General features: G+C 34.2%; 1 protein-coding gene across 6 annotated transcripts in view; it reads left to right on the forward strand.

Moving 5' to 3' along the window:
* LOC145662923 (adenylate cyclase type 10-like) overlaps positions 1–18101 on the forward strand; it is a 93516-nt gene that overhangs the window by 4339 nt on the left and 71076 nt on the right. For 4 of the 6 annotated variants that reach the window (XM_081728930.1, XM_081728932.1, XM_081728934.1 and 1 more), the window contains exon 2: positions 8268–8557. In XM_081728930.1, coding sequence (XP_081585056.1) covers positions 8268–8557 — 290 coding nt within the window. Of the gene's footprint in view, positions 1–7216; positions 7341–7366; positions 7523–8267; positions 8558–18101 lie in introns of those variants that run through there. The other 2 variants (XM_081728936.1, XM_081728935.1) reach the window with 2 other exon arrangements.

Consider the following 18101-nt stretch of genomic DNA (forward strand, 5'->3'; position numbering starts at 1 on the left):
GGTGAGATTAATGGTATTTAAATATCGAAGTTAATATTTTCATGCCAAAGAAATACTACCACTTCGGATTTTTATCTCAGCAAACGAACCAGGTTTACGACTATCTTTTTGATAAGTCGTTGTAAAAATTTTGGTTTACCTCACCCGGGACTTTGTAAATTCAATTCCCGAAGAAGAGTAAGGTTGAATTTACTTTTATACTACATTTAATGAATACGAACTTAACCATATTGCAAAGTGGTAAAGTAATCATAAGAAAAATGGACAACGAAACAATGCAGCAGGAATCAAATACTAGTGACAAAGGTGAAACTAGTGTAACACCAGGTTTGACATGGGAGGATCGAATCTTGTTAGCTTTACAGCGACAAATAATGCAGATGACTACCGAGATAAAGCAGACCATAGAACAGAAGTTCAACGAATTTAACAAGACCATGGAACAGATGTTCAACGAATCTAACCAGACCATGGAACAGAAGTTCAACGAATCTAACAAGACCATGGAACAGAAGATAGAACTGAGGTTTGACGAAGCTAACAAGCAATATGAAGAAAGTTGTCCGAAGAGTACTGATGAGCGAAACATAGATGGTGTGACGACACAGCATATCATGGATAGGAATTATCACTCAACAAGAACAAGGAATGAGAAAAAGAAGGTAAAATTAAGTGTTAAGATGAGTGAAATTCGAGCTATGAGCAAATTCAGTGGTAAGTGTAATGAAAATGACTTTTTGCTGGCAAATAGAGATGCCACCCTTAGAAATCAACACTTCAATCCCCGATTGCATAAATCTGTTGTAGAGTTTGTTGTAAATGTCTACAACGAATTAAAGGTTGTTAATCCATTACAATCGGAATCGAGAATAATAGCATCGATTCGAAATTTGCTTCCATTTAAATTGCAACAGATCTTATTTTCCGCACAGTGTATGAGTTTCAGCCATTTATTGATGCTTGTCCAATGCTACGAAACTCAATACCATGCCATGAATCCACAATCAGGAATAGGTAAAAATAAGAATAATTCAGATCATTTGGTGCCTGTTCGGAATTTAAATATTCGAAGTGTGAATAATATGAAACCTAACCTAAGCCGAGTATACTCTAGCAATCAAAATGAGCAAAATAGACAAGGTTATGTAGGGAATCCGCCTAACCTCACTAATCATGGTAATTATGATGTCAGATCACCCAACAGTAGTAGATATAAAAACAATCGAAGTACTGAGCGAAATTCTAGAAATACAGCGAACTACGTGGATAGACGTAATTGGAGATCAAGAGATGGGACTTCATATCAAAATCAGAATCACTATGAAAGACATGTACAACATAATGTAGAACCTAATCATGATTGCGCAGTACAGTGTACTTTATTAGAATCGTATGCAAGTACGAATGTAACCTGATTATTGTTAATGAAATTTGGTTAGACTCATATCAGCTCTAGATTTTCATGAACATTTATTTTATTTTTATTCAATTTAATTCTCTTTAATTCTCATTAATCAATGATAATTTTCAAATGATTTTTATTCTTTCTTGTTAATGTGAAGAATCATAATTCGATTTATAATTAATTAAAAGCAAAGATTATTTATATTAGATTGATTTGTGTTGAAAACTTAATTGTCAAAGATTATGTTAAGAAGAAGATCTATTCTATAAAACTAATTATTCAACGACTAACCTGAATGAGATTCTTCTTTAATATAACATCTTAGTGCTACGATGTATACCTTTAAATGCAACATCTGACTTATTTGTTATTTAATGCGCCCGTAAAGATTAATATTATTTGTAACCCACGTTTGTCCTTTACATTTTTTGAAATCGCACCCTTCGACGACTAATTAAATAAGCGACGATATTTTTAATAAGAAAATATATTAATAATATAGTGGATAATAATGAAATAAATATAATTAATGTAATTAAAGATAAATATTGATGAAATGAAAGATTTATATTAATGTATATGTGAAATGTAATGAATAGATATACAAGGTGCGATCAAAATATGATGGACATATGCTATGTAAGAACACTAATGTAAACGGACCAGTGGTTCTTGAAGATAAAAGCCAAGCCAACTCATGACTTTTATATTCAGTCCCTTTGTCGAGCGACATTTTTATATAACAAAATACTTTGGTTTGAGTAATATTTACCTGTACCCTGGGCAGAAAGTACTCATACATATGCACTATACTTAGTAGAATGTTCATTTCATATTAACAAAAGAAGAATGTTTTTAATATATGTAAGTGATTATTATGGGATAGTTGTTGATATGGACATGTTTTATGGTTACCTAGTCAGTGAGTTTGTGTACTTAACTGTTTTAAGAAAAGGATACTATAAGTTATATCAAATAATAAACCAGTTTAGCACCGTTTATAGACGTTGTCATTTTTATTAAAAAGGTGAGATTAATGGTATTTAAATATCGAAGTTAATATTTTCATGCCAAAGAAATACTACCACTTCGGATTTTTATCTCAGCAAACGAACCAGGTTTACGACTATCTTTTTGATAAGTCGTTGTAACCCTTACCTGTCTTCCCGAACAGGGACTGACAAGGATCGAACCCTATACCCTTATAATGTTTTATGAATTTAATTTTATGTTGCAATACGCAAAACCTTTCTAAAAGGATCATAGAAAGAAAGCTTTATGTGAAAGGAGGTTTAAGATGGTCTAAAATTTAAACAAACTGAAAATGTTATTAATTTCCCAGATAGACACAATCGTGTCAATAGTCTTTTGTCTAACTTTCTGAAAGATGAAAGTTGACATTTCTTTGTCCTCAAGGTGTCCAGATTTGAGCCCTGAGACTTTTGATTTGCAACGGTAGGGGCAGAAGGTTAAAACAAAAGTATATGGTGAAAGACTTTCAAACGTGTATCAACTTAAAATGAAACTTCGAGTATTATACATAATATTAAAATTGAAGACCACAGATATTCAATTTCGCGATTCCAGATATGTTTCTAATAGAGCTAATAAGTCAATGGAAGACAACTGGAGGTTTTGTGTTCAACAACTGTAGGTCGTCGTCAGAAATTGAAGTGTAAGGAACGTTTTGCAAGATACACTCCGCTTGAAATTTGTGATACTTTCCAATCTGGTAGAACTTTGAAACACCTTGTACATACAGGATTGAAATATTAATAATTATATTTTATTTGAGTAATGTAGTGCAGAAAATGTTTTATTTTAGTTATAGATAGGTGCTCAAGTAAAAAAAAAACGTTATATAAAAATATATATTGTTATTATTGAAGTGAAATAAATAGAATTTTGACCTAGATTTACGATCGAGATTTAGTAATTGTAACGGTATGTTCTGTAATCATAATTAATTATGCATTTGAACAAATAATGAAATAAAGGAATGTTACTAAATAATAATGAGAAATTAATTTGGCTTCATAAATGTAGATTTATTATTATTCAACTTATTAAACATCTAAAACTTCTTTATCAGGTAGAAATTAGGAAACTTGTGTGAACTGCCTTATCAATTACAAGAGATTATTAGCTTACTGATATTTCAGTCATTTCTATACTCTTAAAACTAACATGAATTACATGAATTGATAATGCAAGTCATAAGGTCAAATTTATATTAGAACCAGTAACGTAGCGTGAAGTTTTGAAATGGGTAGGCTGAAATTAAATTCGTAGCTAGAGGGTGGCTAGGAGGGGCCCAATCCCCTGAAACTTGCAATTTTTGTTGTATGTATATATGATTGTAAAGTGAATTTAAGTTACCCCTCCAAAAAGAACTATCCCGCCCTTATTTAAACGATCACGTCTTAGTGTTCTGACTATGCTGTAATACTTGATAGAATAATGCTATATATTTTCCATACAATGCAAGAAAAAGTATAAGAGTGGTTCTGCTTCATATTTCCCTTACACATGGGTTTCCTTACATATGCAATACACGCATATCACATATACACTGTATTACTATTTCAAAGAAACAAATAAAAACGGATAGCTATAGGACGATCTTAAGTGTAACTTCTCCAAATCATAGACAAATTTACACTTCACCCACAACAACACATATTAGCATACTAATGGAAAACAGCTCACAGTCAATTGATGATTTTTACAGAAAAAGCTATTTTTAGATTGAAAGTATGAAAAAAAGAAACTATAAATCATCTGAGGTCTCCTTCAGTATCGATCTTCGAAAAACTTGCGGATAGCAACGCAACGCAAAAAAATACAACATAACTGCTATGTCAATTATCGAAATGTCAATTATGTAAATTTTACGCTGTGATAACGCAAACCAGTACGCAATAAGTTCCCTGATGAATTAATACTATTCATAATAACATAACATTTTTATTCTTTCTGTCTCTCTCGCTCTCTCTTTTTTTTCTTGGTCAAAACTCGTTACTGAATGAGCTTCTAAATTTTTCATAGTCTCTGTTCTATACTTCCTTCCAAGACCGCATCCTGTCGCTTTTGTTTCGCCAAACACCCAAAAGGCTAGCCTTTCGTCAACATTCGTCCACTTTCGTTGTGTCATGAATTTGTGTATAGCTCAAGAAGTTTTCGTCTGCTGAGGGTGGCGGAAAAGTAATTGTCACCGCCCCATTCTCCTAATTCCACGAGAGAAGCGGAAGGCTAGCCGCCGATAGCCTTCAATGCGTTTTTGCAGAAGCTTCGCTTCAACTCGCTTGGTGTTTAAACAGCGTATTATAAAATAAATCCATTTTAATAAAATTAATTGTATCAATATCCAAAAGCAACATTTGAGGCTGATGTATAAATAAATGGATAGGCTAAGCCTTATAGCCTTAATGGACACTACGTCCCTGATTAGAACACTACTTGAAAATATACCTAATGTGAAACTAAATAGAAACCATAATATCTTAAATTATCATTCAAATTATCAAATAAATTTCAAGAGGAAACAAAAAGCAATCGTTACCATATATATCAAACAAACTTTTCTTGTTTTCTATAGTTACTAAACTGTGTCCTTCGATACGTAGTTTAAAATCTAAAATCTTACCTTGTATCCCCAACCTCTACTCGTGTTTTAGTCATCATACTATACTATATTTCAGTTCTGATGGAATCATTGTCAAGCACACAAGCGGATTTAATCAACTAACAGCGATTAGATGTAAGGAAGTAATTAGTTAAAGAAGTTAAAGACAATAGTTTGTTTGGATTGGAACTCAGAAGTGGTGCACAGAATTGATAGGAGTGTACCACTGAATACTCGGTGTCGATATTTTTCTATTTACAAGTTAGGAGGGACACGCTAATATAATCATAATAAATAGGTTCCTGCTTTTTGACAATGGTACTAGTAAGATGATACAATGTACGATTTTGAGTTTTTTCCTTTTGCTTTTTATCTTCTTTCATTTCAACTTGATCTCTGCCATATGTTTTAAGACTTACTGCTCCGATGGACTACGTACAGGCTCATACAGGGTTAACTATCTCGTAATATCAAATTTCCTTTTCCAACAACTTCCTATGTAAACTTTGAAATGGTTAGTTCTTTTGAATACTGTTATGGTTGAATACTAAAACGGTTAGTGTTTTATGCAGCCTTACTCAAACTTTTTTTTTCAAGTTGGGTGACTCGTAGCCAAATTGTTTACGGTTCATCGTGCTCTTGTCACCTTCCAAAACAAATTTTATCAGTTTAAAAAAGTTTTGGTATTTATCGAGTGCTCCTACCGGGAATCAAACCCGAAACTGCTCGCACCGAAGGGGAGAGTATTAGTGACCTATACAGAGTCTTTCCAAACACCACCGACAACGTTTGGGAGATGATTCCTGACACCAAGACAACACAAAAAGTATAGACCAACCTGGGTGCAGAAATCAGTCATTTCGGAGTTATAGGCTGCCGAAAACATGAAAAAAATGAACTTTAAAGGTTCATAGCTCCAATACTGTGGGACCTATTGTAGTCGGGTCAAGACTTCACTTAGGAACCAGTATGTGCCCTATGCAAATATTTATGTTCCAGAATCCTGCAGTATTACCGCAACAATTTTTATAGAGGTAGTTGGTGAGTACTTCATATAATATGACCGTAGCCAAACTCCTTCTATAAAATTGTCGCGTGAGTACTACAGGATCCTGAAACATGTATTTTTGAATAGTGCACATATTAGTTTCTAAGTGAAGTCTTGACCCGACTACGGTGGGTCCCAAACGTTGTCGGTGTTGTTTTGAAAACACCATGTATTTAAAATAGTATTAATTAAAATACCCTTAATTAATAGAAAAAAAAAACATACTCTAATTCTTTTAGTAATTGAAGGTTATCAAGAATATTTTATAATATGTATTTATAAGCTATGAAATTTTTTATAATATTTATCTTCTTTTAATTTTGTGTTATATTTTTTTATGTAATATGCATTTGTTTGAGAATCTCAATTATAGTATGTAATACGCAATTGGTTTGAATTTTATATTATCTGTTTCTTCTTGACTAATGTTCTACTAGAGGAAAAGATGGCTTTACCTCGAGAGCCACCTGTGGTCTGCAGACCACAATTTGAGAAATGTTGCCTTAAAGTATAGACATGAAGTGAAATATGGGTTTACTATTTCATCCCCATATATTATGGTTTTACGAGGGTAAGTAAAAAATTATCCGCAACGTAGTTATAACTTTTTTTTTTCAATACAAATAAGAAAGGTACCTTAACATCATTTCTCTAGTCCCCTTGCCTTTCAACGCACTTGATCCATCGTTGCACAAGCCTCCTGATGCCCTCAGAAAGGAAGGTTTCCGGCTGAGCAGCGGTCCAGGCATGCACCGTGTCCTTCACTTCTTGGTCCGAGCTGAATCGTACGCAGAGCCATGACTAATTTCTAGACGATGTGCCACTTCATAAATAGTCACTCTTGTATCTAACAGAACCATGTCACGTACACACTTAATGTTGTCATCATCTGTGACCGTAGATGCTGGTGCGGCTCCTTCCTCATGCGTAACACTTGTGCGATTACTTTTGAATTTTTCCAACCATTCGTAGACACTCCTGTAATACTCAATAATATCTGAAGAATGTGGAAGAGTGTAATAATGAATAATCTGTGAAGAATGTGGAAGAATTAAATAGCGAATAATCTGTGGAGAATGTGGTATAGCAAATAGTCTGTGAAGAGTGTGAGACTACTGTCAATAGTCTGTGATGGGCATGAGGATGGCCGGCTTTGGCATGAGTCACGAGTTCGTGAGAGCAAGAACGAAGTTTGAGTATGCCAGTGGGCTTGTTAGAAGTACTGTGAAGAATATTATTTAGCAGCATGGGGATAAAAATTAGTAAAGTACTTTTGAAGTTTGTGTGCATGTACCAGTGTCCATAAATAAAGAGTACCTTAGTTTGGAAGTAGTTATTTTTAATAGTAAAAGCAATAGCAGTATAGCTACTCCTTTGCGGTAAGACGCGAAATAAGAATGATTTTCATTTGTGTAATCACCGGTCAGCAATGTATCAAAAAAGTGTAAGTTATGGTGGTGTTAAGTTGTACAACATGTTGCCAATTGATATAAAGTATGAAGAAAATATGAAAAGGTTCAGACAAAAGTTAAAATTATTTCTATTAGAAAATTCTTGTTATACGATTGAGGAGTACGTAAATATCATGACAAGGTAATATTACTTTATTTTACTCATGTAAATTTTTTGTACATATGACGCATGTTACACTTACTTGAGGACATTCCTCGTACCTGTAAGTTCATACAAAAGACACTTTTCCCGTATTGCGTAGAAAGTCTTTGATGAATTGCGGTCCCTGATACAGCTTCCGACCACAAAAATCTGGATCGCTGGTCGATGTTCCTCTTTGGTGCAAACTTCTAATGGAGCGGCCATGATCTATCTGCAACAAAAGGACGACAAATGGAGGAATTAGGGTCAAACTTTCATAACATTACCACAACAGCATAACAATAAAATAAACAAGGACAGAAATCAGTATGAACAATATAAGGGAACTTATTGCTACATTGCGCATAATTTTTGACTTACTCCTCCGGATTTACATTTATACTAATATCCTTTTTACTCTGTAGGACGCCAACAGTTTGTTAGCTAAAATATTGAGTGTTGAAGAATTGTAATATTTCTTAGCATTAGTTCATTGTCGTGAGTCGTTTTTACCCTTTAATATGCGATAAAAGAATGCTCACATTATTAAGAACTTTAATGTTTTATGTTTATATAAAAAACGAATCTGTTTTCAGGTATCAAATGGTGGTGTTATTATTATTGTCATCGATGATGCTCACTTCATAGATGTTCAATCCTGGGAAATTATAACATACTTAAAATACGAAGAATTTCTTCTGTTTGTGATGGGTCTTGAATACAACAAAACAATTCCTGAAAGCAGACAGTTTAAACTTATAACAGAGTTTGTAAGTGATGACAAACGTGTCAAACGATATCCAGTGCTTGGTCTGGATGCAAGCGTATTAGCTCCACTTGCTTGCCAAATTTTAGACGTCAAAGGAATACCTCCTGAACTGGAAGAGTAAGAATATTATTTTTGTTTACTGAACTTCTATATTTGTACAGTGTTTGCAGATTTTTTTTCTTTTGCATGTACATATATTAAATGTTAATATTTCGTGCCTATTCTCTCTCCGTTTTTTTTTTTTTGTGTGTGTGTGTGTGTGTTTGTGTGTGTGTGCGTGTGACAAACTTGTGCGAATGAATGATAGATTCATTTTCTCTGAAACAGAAAGCCCCAGGACCAAAGTTTATGTCTTTATGCCAAATGTTTTATTATTACAACTTTAACAAATGTACTATCTGGGACATTTTTTTAAGATCATCTAACATTCACCTATTATGTGCCCAAGGAAACTTAAGTAATGAGTATATTCTATGTCTTCGGAAATATTTTAAATGGAGAGAAATAAAATATTTTGAATTGTATAATAGATGTGTAAATAACAGCGCCTTTGGTTGTTTTTGTTTCGGTTCTACTAAGTTGTGAATTAACGTGTGTAGTCGAAGAAAATTTTGCATCTCTGCTTCCGTCATGTGTTCGTACTTAGTTGTGTGTCAACAAAAACAATATGAAAACGGATAAAAGACAAAATGTTATGATGTGTCTCTAGAATATAAACAAAAATCATTACAACAATTCAACACTAGTCTACAGAAATGCAATATAGTTTGTCAACATGTTTCCAAGTACAGATAAACAGTTCAGCAATAGCTGCAATTCCACTAGAAAAATTGTATTCTTCTTCCTTTAGTACTAGCAAACGTACAAATCACATTAACAAAAATTTTGTTACTTAGTAATAAATCCTCGTGTGGAAGAACTAAATATTCTCCAAACGTGTCGAACAATAAGCTAGTTCCGTCTTCACTGGTGAAGTAACAAGGAAAAAATTGGATGAGAGAAATATGGTATGGGAAAAGAAGTACATACCACCAAATAATGTGAGAGATAAGTACTAAAAATCACGAGCAGAGCACAGTTAGGGAAGAAAAGGAGCTGAGTTGAAGGAAGTGAGGTGTCTATGTTACGTCACTATTGCCAGATCTTAAATATACATCAAAAGTAGGTAATCAGATTTTATCAATGTTGCCAAAATTTTAATTTAAAGGTGGTTTATATTTATGAATAAAGAATGATTCTTTAATCTTTTGTTTTGTTTTGATTTTTTTTTCTGAAGCTATCCCATTGACCTGCTTTATATTGTATGTTATTTTAGATGAAGTGGCAATCCCATGCTAAATGTGTTTTTATTTATAATAAATAAAGGTCAGGTATTTATCATGCTAAATGTGAATGTGGCTCTTCATATGTAGGTCAAACCAAACCTAGTATTAACAGGTAAATTAAAGGACACATTATACAATCAAAAAAAGTCACAAGAACAGTTGTTACTTCATCTAAAGTAACAGACACAATATAAAGCAGGTTAATGTGATAGGTTCAGCAAAAACTAAAAACAATGGGAGATAAAAGAATAATTCTTTTTTCATAAATACAAACTGGCTTTAAATTTAGATTTTGGCAATATTGATAAAATCTGATTACCTAACTTTGATGTATATTTTAGATCTAGCAATAGTGACGTAACATAGACACCGCACTTCGTTCAACTCAGCTTTTTTTTTTTTTTTTTTTTTTCTCACTGTTCTTTGCTCGTGGGTTTTAGTACCCATGTCTCACGTTATGTTTATTTGATGGTATGTATTTCTTTTTTTTTTTATATCATATTTCTCTCATTCATTTTTATGCTTGTTACCTTAGCACTGAAAACGGAACTAGCTTGTTGTTCTGATACGTCTGCAGAATATTTAGTTTCTCCGCGGGAAGATTTATTGGTAACTAATCAATTTTTTTGTTAATTTGAATCATCCTCTCATGTGCCTACATAATTTTAATACTAATCGCATCTTCAAAATCCAATTTCACAGTCAGGTCATACCACTTTGTGGTCTGTGCGTAAATACAGACCTGATTTTCATAACTAAAATAAGTTTAAAAGCTATTGGCTTTTGTTTAGAGGGAGGGGGAAGACTGAGTTAAATAACATGTAATAATAGAAGCTCTTCATTTAGTATCTTGTCGTCGAAGGCAAGCAAATTACAAAAATTATCATACCAGGAATACAATCATCCGATTAGGACTCTCAGCGGCACATAAAAGATGAGTGTTAGTATATTAATATTCTGAGAATCAAAACAAAAGCCTCACACACGACAAATTTCTTGGTTCATAATCACGAATCAAAGGAAATATGTGATACAAATTAAATTTGATATTGCCTATTCCTCACGTGGTTGGATTTTCAACAATTATTTATGAATAAAACAAGTTACATGGAGTTGACCAGTTATTACGCCTAAAACTAATACCGATTGAAGAAGGTGATTCTGAGATCCAAGCATAGACGTACGCGTGGTTTGCCACTAGCATCGAGGTTTTTTTTTTTTTTTTTTTTTTTTGTACCACTAATAATGGAAAATTCCAAGGACTACGACTTGGTCGAATTATGCCATCATCTAACATTTGTTGGATTTGTTTTTTAATTTCTTCTTTGTGGATCTCAGGTATTCGATAATTCTTTTGAATGTGTGGATGTGTTGTGGGAGTAGCTCTATACTATGTTCTGTTGCAGTGGTATGAGTTAATTTATCTCCTGGGGGGAGAAAAACGTCATGATAGTCATTACATATTTTAACCACGCTGTCCCTTTCTTCGGAATTTAGGTGATCTAGACGCAATAACTCATGTAATTTCTGGAGACGTTCGCTCAGTGGTTCATCCCTTGATGATTTTAAGTTGGTCTGAATGGCCAATACTTGATTAATATTGTTAATAGGCTCTAACTGTATGGGTGCAACATCTATAATAATTGGTTCTTCATTCGTATTTAAAATGCAACCTATAAACTCATTATTTCGGACCTCTGTAATGGCTTCTCCTAATATTACATTCGGTGAAAGATGTTGTTTAGGCACCAAACATATTCCACTACACGTTGTCGGCAATTTTACAAGCTGTTCGCAACGTGCAGGGATGCAGATTCTCAAAACCTGTTTACCTGCATCCTTACAAAATGAAATGTCACAGTTATTTTTTGAAAAGAAGTCTAATCCTAGTATGCCTTGACAATCGGATGGCAACGTAATCTTGTCATTTACAACGTGAAATTTATGCCTTAAAGTCTTATTTGGTAAATTTAATGTTAACATAAGCGTTCCTTCTGTACCATAGAGAGTATCTCCAATGCCTCTTATTTGTTGTTTTTCGTTTTTGTTAATTTGAGCTCTTAGAAAAGAATTAAGTGTTGATAACAAAATAACACTAAGTTGTGACCCTGTGTCTGTTAAAAGGCGAACTTGACTCAGAACTCATGATTGTTCATTTATGGGCACATTAACAAAATTATCGATTCCCGTAAGTTCATGTGTACAATCATGTATGCAACCCGTGAAGCGAAGGGGTTGAGCGGGCTGCCTACTCAATCCTCCTACTGAGAGTTTCCCAGGTTTCTCACCGCGCCCGAACTTGTGTGACCTAAGTCTCCGCGATACTGCAAGTATCCGCACAAGTTCGTTGGCCGGTCCTGCTGACAGCCTCTTTGAGAACCAGTAGTACAGGAAACATTTTCAAATTCATTCGCATTAAAGCGAGAATACGTGTGTACGCGCGCAAAATATGGGCATCTGCCTCTCATAGGAAACAATGCAGTATCGTTCGGCAAGGGGTTGCATCCTTGCCTATTTCTCTGTTTTCTGGGCTTAGTGGGTTGAACTACGTTAACGGAAGCTACTTTCTTCTCCTTACCCTTGCGTAAATAACAATTTACGGCTTTGTGACCTTTACGTTTGCAATTACTACATACAATATCCACGGTTTGAGGTGGAGCCTGCTTCGAAGATTTTTCCTTTTGAGAGAGTAAATTGCTCTCTTCCTCTAAAGCAATTTCAACCGGCTACCCTAAAGTCAGTTTTTCATTTCCTTTACTACGGACAATTGTTTGTATCCTTTCGTTAGCCAAACTTTTAATAAAACTAGCCTTCGAAAGGTGTTCAATAAGTGACATGGCTCCACAGAGCTCTTCATCCGCGCAGACGCGATATGCAGCTTCCTTAAGTTCTGACTGCAGGGTATCGACTCTGGATCCCCATGCTGCTGTAGATTCTGATTTCCCCTGTCTGGCACTAAAGAGTGCGCAGGCATGGTAATCTAATGTCCTCCTGGTGGCATAATTTTCCTCCAGGATAATTTTTACTTGAGCCCAGGTTTCGGTTGTTGAACGGACCAATAATTTTGCCTTAGCGTCACCTGTTAACTTAGCTTTAACGAACTTTAAAAGCTTACTATGTTGTTGTGGGTCTACTAATTCGAAAGCAGTATCGACATTACTTATAAATTCTCTAAGTTTTTTCTTATCTCCCGAAAATGGCTCTGATATGAGTTTCATGGCTTCACCTACGCTACAATAATCATGCACACTTTCATCATCTGATGTAGACATTATGAAAATTTAAAACTTCTAACTAAAAATGTATCCAAAACTTAAATACAAAGACAACTTTTACAGATAGAACAAGCACAACTACTTATTTTCACTTCGTTTGTTTCAAAAAAAATTTTTTTTGTTTCTTGTGCAAAATTTAAAGTTTGAAAAATTACTTGGAATAATTAAAAGTTTCACACTTACAGTACAGTAGATTCTTGCGTACCAGTCCAAGTGAAATCCCTGGGTAACGAGTCTTTTCTGGCAGCTAACTGGGTGATGACTGGAAGTCCCTCACGAAGACAATTAACCACCAATCACAATAGGAAATAGGCGTTCTCGTCGTAGCGATATCCTCTGAGTCTTGAGGCAATATCCAATATTTCCTGCGGCCAATGATCGGCTGGATCCGCAAGAGCAGCCTTGGTACTGGGTGAGTGAAGTCCAAATTGCGCTTCAGTAAAGGAAACGTGTTTTGCCGACGAATTGTTGCGGGATTTAGGTATAGCCAAATGCCCACAATGCAAACGTTCTGGCTCTTAATCGACCCTTCGTGGCGTACTCGGTTAACAGGTAGTCCACAACTTCCTCGTCCTCCCAATAAATTATATGACCAAATCCTGCTCCAGGATCTTCCAACCAAAGGATGTCCGGGTGATCTGGTGTCGCTTCGTCGTTTTCGATATGTATGAATTCCTCCTCCTCACAGGCAGGTTCCAGGAAAAGGCGCATAGAGTTTGAATTGGATTTGTGCTTGATTTTCTGTAAATGCTGATTGCTGATTTTACCGTGTGAAGGGCGTCACTGCACTGTTTTAGATTCGAAAAGCACTACACTGAAGGATTGCAAATACGTTATGTATGGTTTGTATTAACACTGCACTTAAGGACGTGATGAGAAAGTCCGCACTCGATTCCATCCAAAACGCGGCCACCAAAATTATTCCTGTTGTGCCCCGAAGGTAAGCGTGACCAAATTACGAATTACAGGCGAAGGGGAACACCAAAGAGAAGACGTAAGTTCTTAGAATCGTACCTAATGGTATGGCGCTAATTCTCCAAAAAGAAAGAATTGATACTTGAACGTTTATTTAAAATTTGATTAAGTCCAATACAACAACGAAATACAGAATTACTTCTGTCACCGAAACGAGGTGGTGGCGAAAAGTTAGTGCACGCGCGCCTCAGCAACTTTCACACGGGGAGCGTTCAGCAGAATAACTGAAGTAAAACTCTCCACTTATCTGATAAGAGGGGGTTTTTATACGCACCATTCTGCTGCGTAATTGCAGCCTTTCAGCTCGATCCGGTCGACAGTCACATTGACACCTGTATAACACGAATTCAGAATTTCATCATAGTTAAACATATTCTGATTATATTTAAAAAAGAAAAAAGAAAAAAAAAAAACTACCAAAAACCCATATTTGCTGATATTTGCATCATTCGTCCATCACCTGATGTTCCAATGTTGCATCACCTTTGACACTTAGACATTGTTCACTGATTACCAGATGGTTTACGCCATAGCTTCGCCTTTGACACTTAACTATACTAATTTTCCAAATGAATGCCAATGTTATTTTATCTAACAAATTATGCTTAACCTTTCACATTTCCTTTAAATGATAACTATATTTGATACTGTTCTTAAAATTCAACTATATACTGAAATCCATCTCAAATATATATACTCTTTATAATATATTCCTTATAATCTGATGAGTTAATACAAGAAAATTAATATACAGGGTTTAACAAAAGAACATGTACCCAGACGAGAAAAGCGTGGGGGTACATCATCAGTTGTTATACCAACGCTGTGGGAATTTCGTAATTACTGCTTACCATTTATTACTTAACCATTCCTTGTCTAAAATCTATTTTGTTTTTCTTAAATGAATAAATAAATTTTCAAATATGAGTCTCTCAACTTCATTTCTGTTTCCCAATAATTTTTTTGAATTTTCTTCCTTGTGTTGAATTTCTTTTAGAAGTTTCGATAAAACCGATTTATGCTTTTCCGCTTTTGAATTCCTGATATGCTCCTTCTCACAAAGTTTTAGATTTCTTTTGGTTTTGCCTATATAACTTTCATGGTATCTGCATTTTATTTCATAAACACCCAATTTTTTTTTATTGGGATCCGTATAATGGCTCTTAAATTGGGTAATGTTCTTTTCTAATGTTATGGGAAAACTTTTAAGCTGTACGGAAACCGTATTCCATATAAAGCTTATTCAATGCAATTGTCAATTCTGTTAAAGAAAAATAAAAAATAAAAAAAAAAAGAAATCACTACCATTTTATGTCTTTCGTTGCAGTTTCAGATCCTTCAAAACGTAATTTTTTTCTAACGCGTTTATACCAATTCATTAATAACGGGACTAGGTACACAATGCATACAGTCATTATAAATTTGCTCATTCTGCAAGTACCATAGGAAATACTTGGTACTTTTTTCTTTCGTGCCATTTGATTTACCTTTCTCCGAACAGATTTATAGATAGAGATTGACCACTTATTGAAGCTAGGTGGTATGAGCGGGTATCTAGTCCCATTATTAATGAATTGGTATAATCAGGTTAAAAGGAATTTTCGTTTCGATAGGCCTGAAATCGACACAAATGAGATAATATGGGTGGGATTGGCTACTTTTCCCAGATTGACAAACGGCGTTAAATAAGACCTGTAAACAATATAGTTTCCTAACAGCTTTGAAACCATCCAAAACCTTAGAAAAGAACATTATCAAATTCAAGAATCATTATACGGATCGCAATGAAAAATCGGGTATTTATGAAATAAAATGCGGTTACCATGAGAGTTATATAGGTGAAACCAAAGGAAATCTAAAACTTTTGTGCCAAGGAGCATATTAAGAATTCAAATGCGGAAAGTCTGGTATCAGTTCTATCGAAACATCTAAGAGAAACTCAACACAAGATAGAAGTTCAAAAATTTTATTGGGAAACAAAACTGAAGTAGAGAGACTCATATTGAAAATTTACTTATTCATTTAAGAAAGTCAAAATTAATTTTAGACAAGGGATGATTAAGTGATAAATAGAAAGCAGTAATTACCAAAGTCGCACAGTATTGGCATAACAATAGATACACCAACATGGGCTGGTAGCCTTTCACTGAAGAACAAGAGATCGCACAAATCGACTCCGCCATATTGGAACTTGCGTCACCACCATTTGATGTTTGATCGTTTAACTTGAATGCGTTCCAGTACCGCACCTTTATTAGTAAGTCCGTTCCATTTTAATCCCTGATGTTTTTATTTTTATTTTTCCTGCTTTTATCTTCCGTGACCAGGTCCAGAGATGGGTTGAAAGTTTGGAAGTATAAGTAATATTCAGAATTACAGAAACCTGTAAGTAGACTGATAGTTAGAATTCCTTAGCATGATTTTAAATTGTCTGAAAATGATATAATTTCAAAATCATGCATATTTTTAATGTTAAAGGATTCCCCAATGTTAATTCCTCAAGCTACGTCCGATGATCGAAAATTTTTTATGTTCACAAAAGTTCCGCTTATCTTTTCTTTCTATCTTTCTTTTCTTTTCTTTTTCTTTTTTTATTTAATTTCATTAAGTCAAGGCCAATTTAATCAATATAAGTTCTCTTATTCCTTTTTTTTTTTTTTTTTTTTTGCATGATAATGACTTTTTCCAGCTGTTTTCTTCTTTTATTAAGAACGGAGCTAGATTTTGTTATGGGTAGGACAGCTATGAACTTTTCAATAACACTTTTCAACACTACAATAAATCAAAATATGGTAAACAGTATGAATGTAAAATAATAATCATACTTTTAAGAAAATAAGTTTTCGAGATTTCGGCTTTAAAATATTAATCATAGATTCCGTAAATATAATAATACATGTGGCTAAAACGTGTAGCTTTGGTGTATATGGTCCCAGGTTGGATTCCCAGTGAGAGAGCACAAAAATTTAATTTCATAATCATTCACTTTAATTAATCATTTGTCTCCTTTAACCTAATGGATATAGACGTGGGATGTTAAACTTAAAAAAAAAAAAAAAAAAATCAAACGCAAAGAGTGAAAAAGTGACTGACTGGAGCGAGACTCGAATCTGGGACCAACGGTATTCCTTACCAATGCGTTAACCAGTACGTTACCAGAGACTCCTGCTGGGATTGGACAATCCTGTGTCCTTATACCGAGCACCTTGGTAGGTCAAAAAAAAAAAAAAAAAAACTTCATAATATATGGATTTTTTCGTCTTTATCGTTTTCCTTGTCTTTGGTTGGTATTTATGTTCTACTGTTTAGTTTTATAAATCCTATACCAAAAATATTTAGGTATATGAACAAGAAAGGTTTGTGTTATTCCTTTTTAAATAGTATTTATTAGCTTTGACTTAATTTCCTTGAAGAGTGACAGCACTTGAGTTAGTTGTAAATGAGAAATCTTCAAATAAAAATATCACAAAAGCAGATTATTTAATCAATATAAAAACGCTTTCTTCCATCTGGCGGAAAGAACGGAAAACTTGTCTCAAAAATAGTATTGCTTTAGAATGTATGATAGATATAGTTTCACATAGCCCATATTGACGGCATGATGTGAATGATATTATATACTGAATATTAAATATGTATAATTTTCTTTAATAATTATGGTACACTTCTGGTCACAGAAATTGAGACTGCCTTCCAGAGACTAAGTCCAAAAAGTTGAACCTAGATCCTTACGTATAGTGGCTGTTCTAGCCCGGATCCGGGGGGCCTAGGTCCCCAAGTTTTTCAGTGACAAAAATAATTTAAGCTATTATTTCTATGTTTTTGAAAGTGTATAGTAAACTTATGATATACCTATCATAGCCTGGGGTCTGGCTGCCCCCTTCCCCCCAGTGTTTACCTTCTAGATCCGCTATTGCTTACGTCCCTCGGTTATCCTTAGAAGGGAAATCTATTTTCCTTCCTTGCGCTAGAAGGGAATGTGCGTTCAGGTGGAATATAGGAAACAAACATAAAATATAAGTAAGTAAATAAAAATAAAAATAAAAATAAAAATAAAAATAAAAAATAAAGTAAAAACTGGCGTAC

The sequence above is a fragment of the Thermobia domestica genome, chromosome 10, assembly GCF_964235325.1.
Source record: "Thermobia domestica chromosome 10, izTheDome1.hap1.1, whole genome shotgun sequence".
In the NCBI taxonomy this organism is placed as follows: Eukaryota; Metazoa; Arthropoda; class Insecta; order Zygentoma; family Lepismatidae; genus Thermobia; species Thermobia domestica.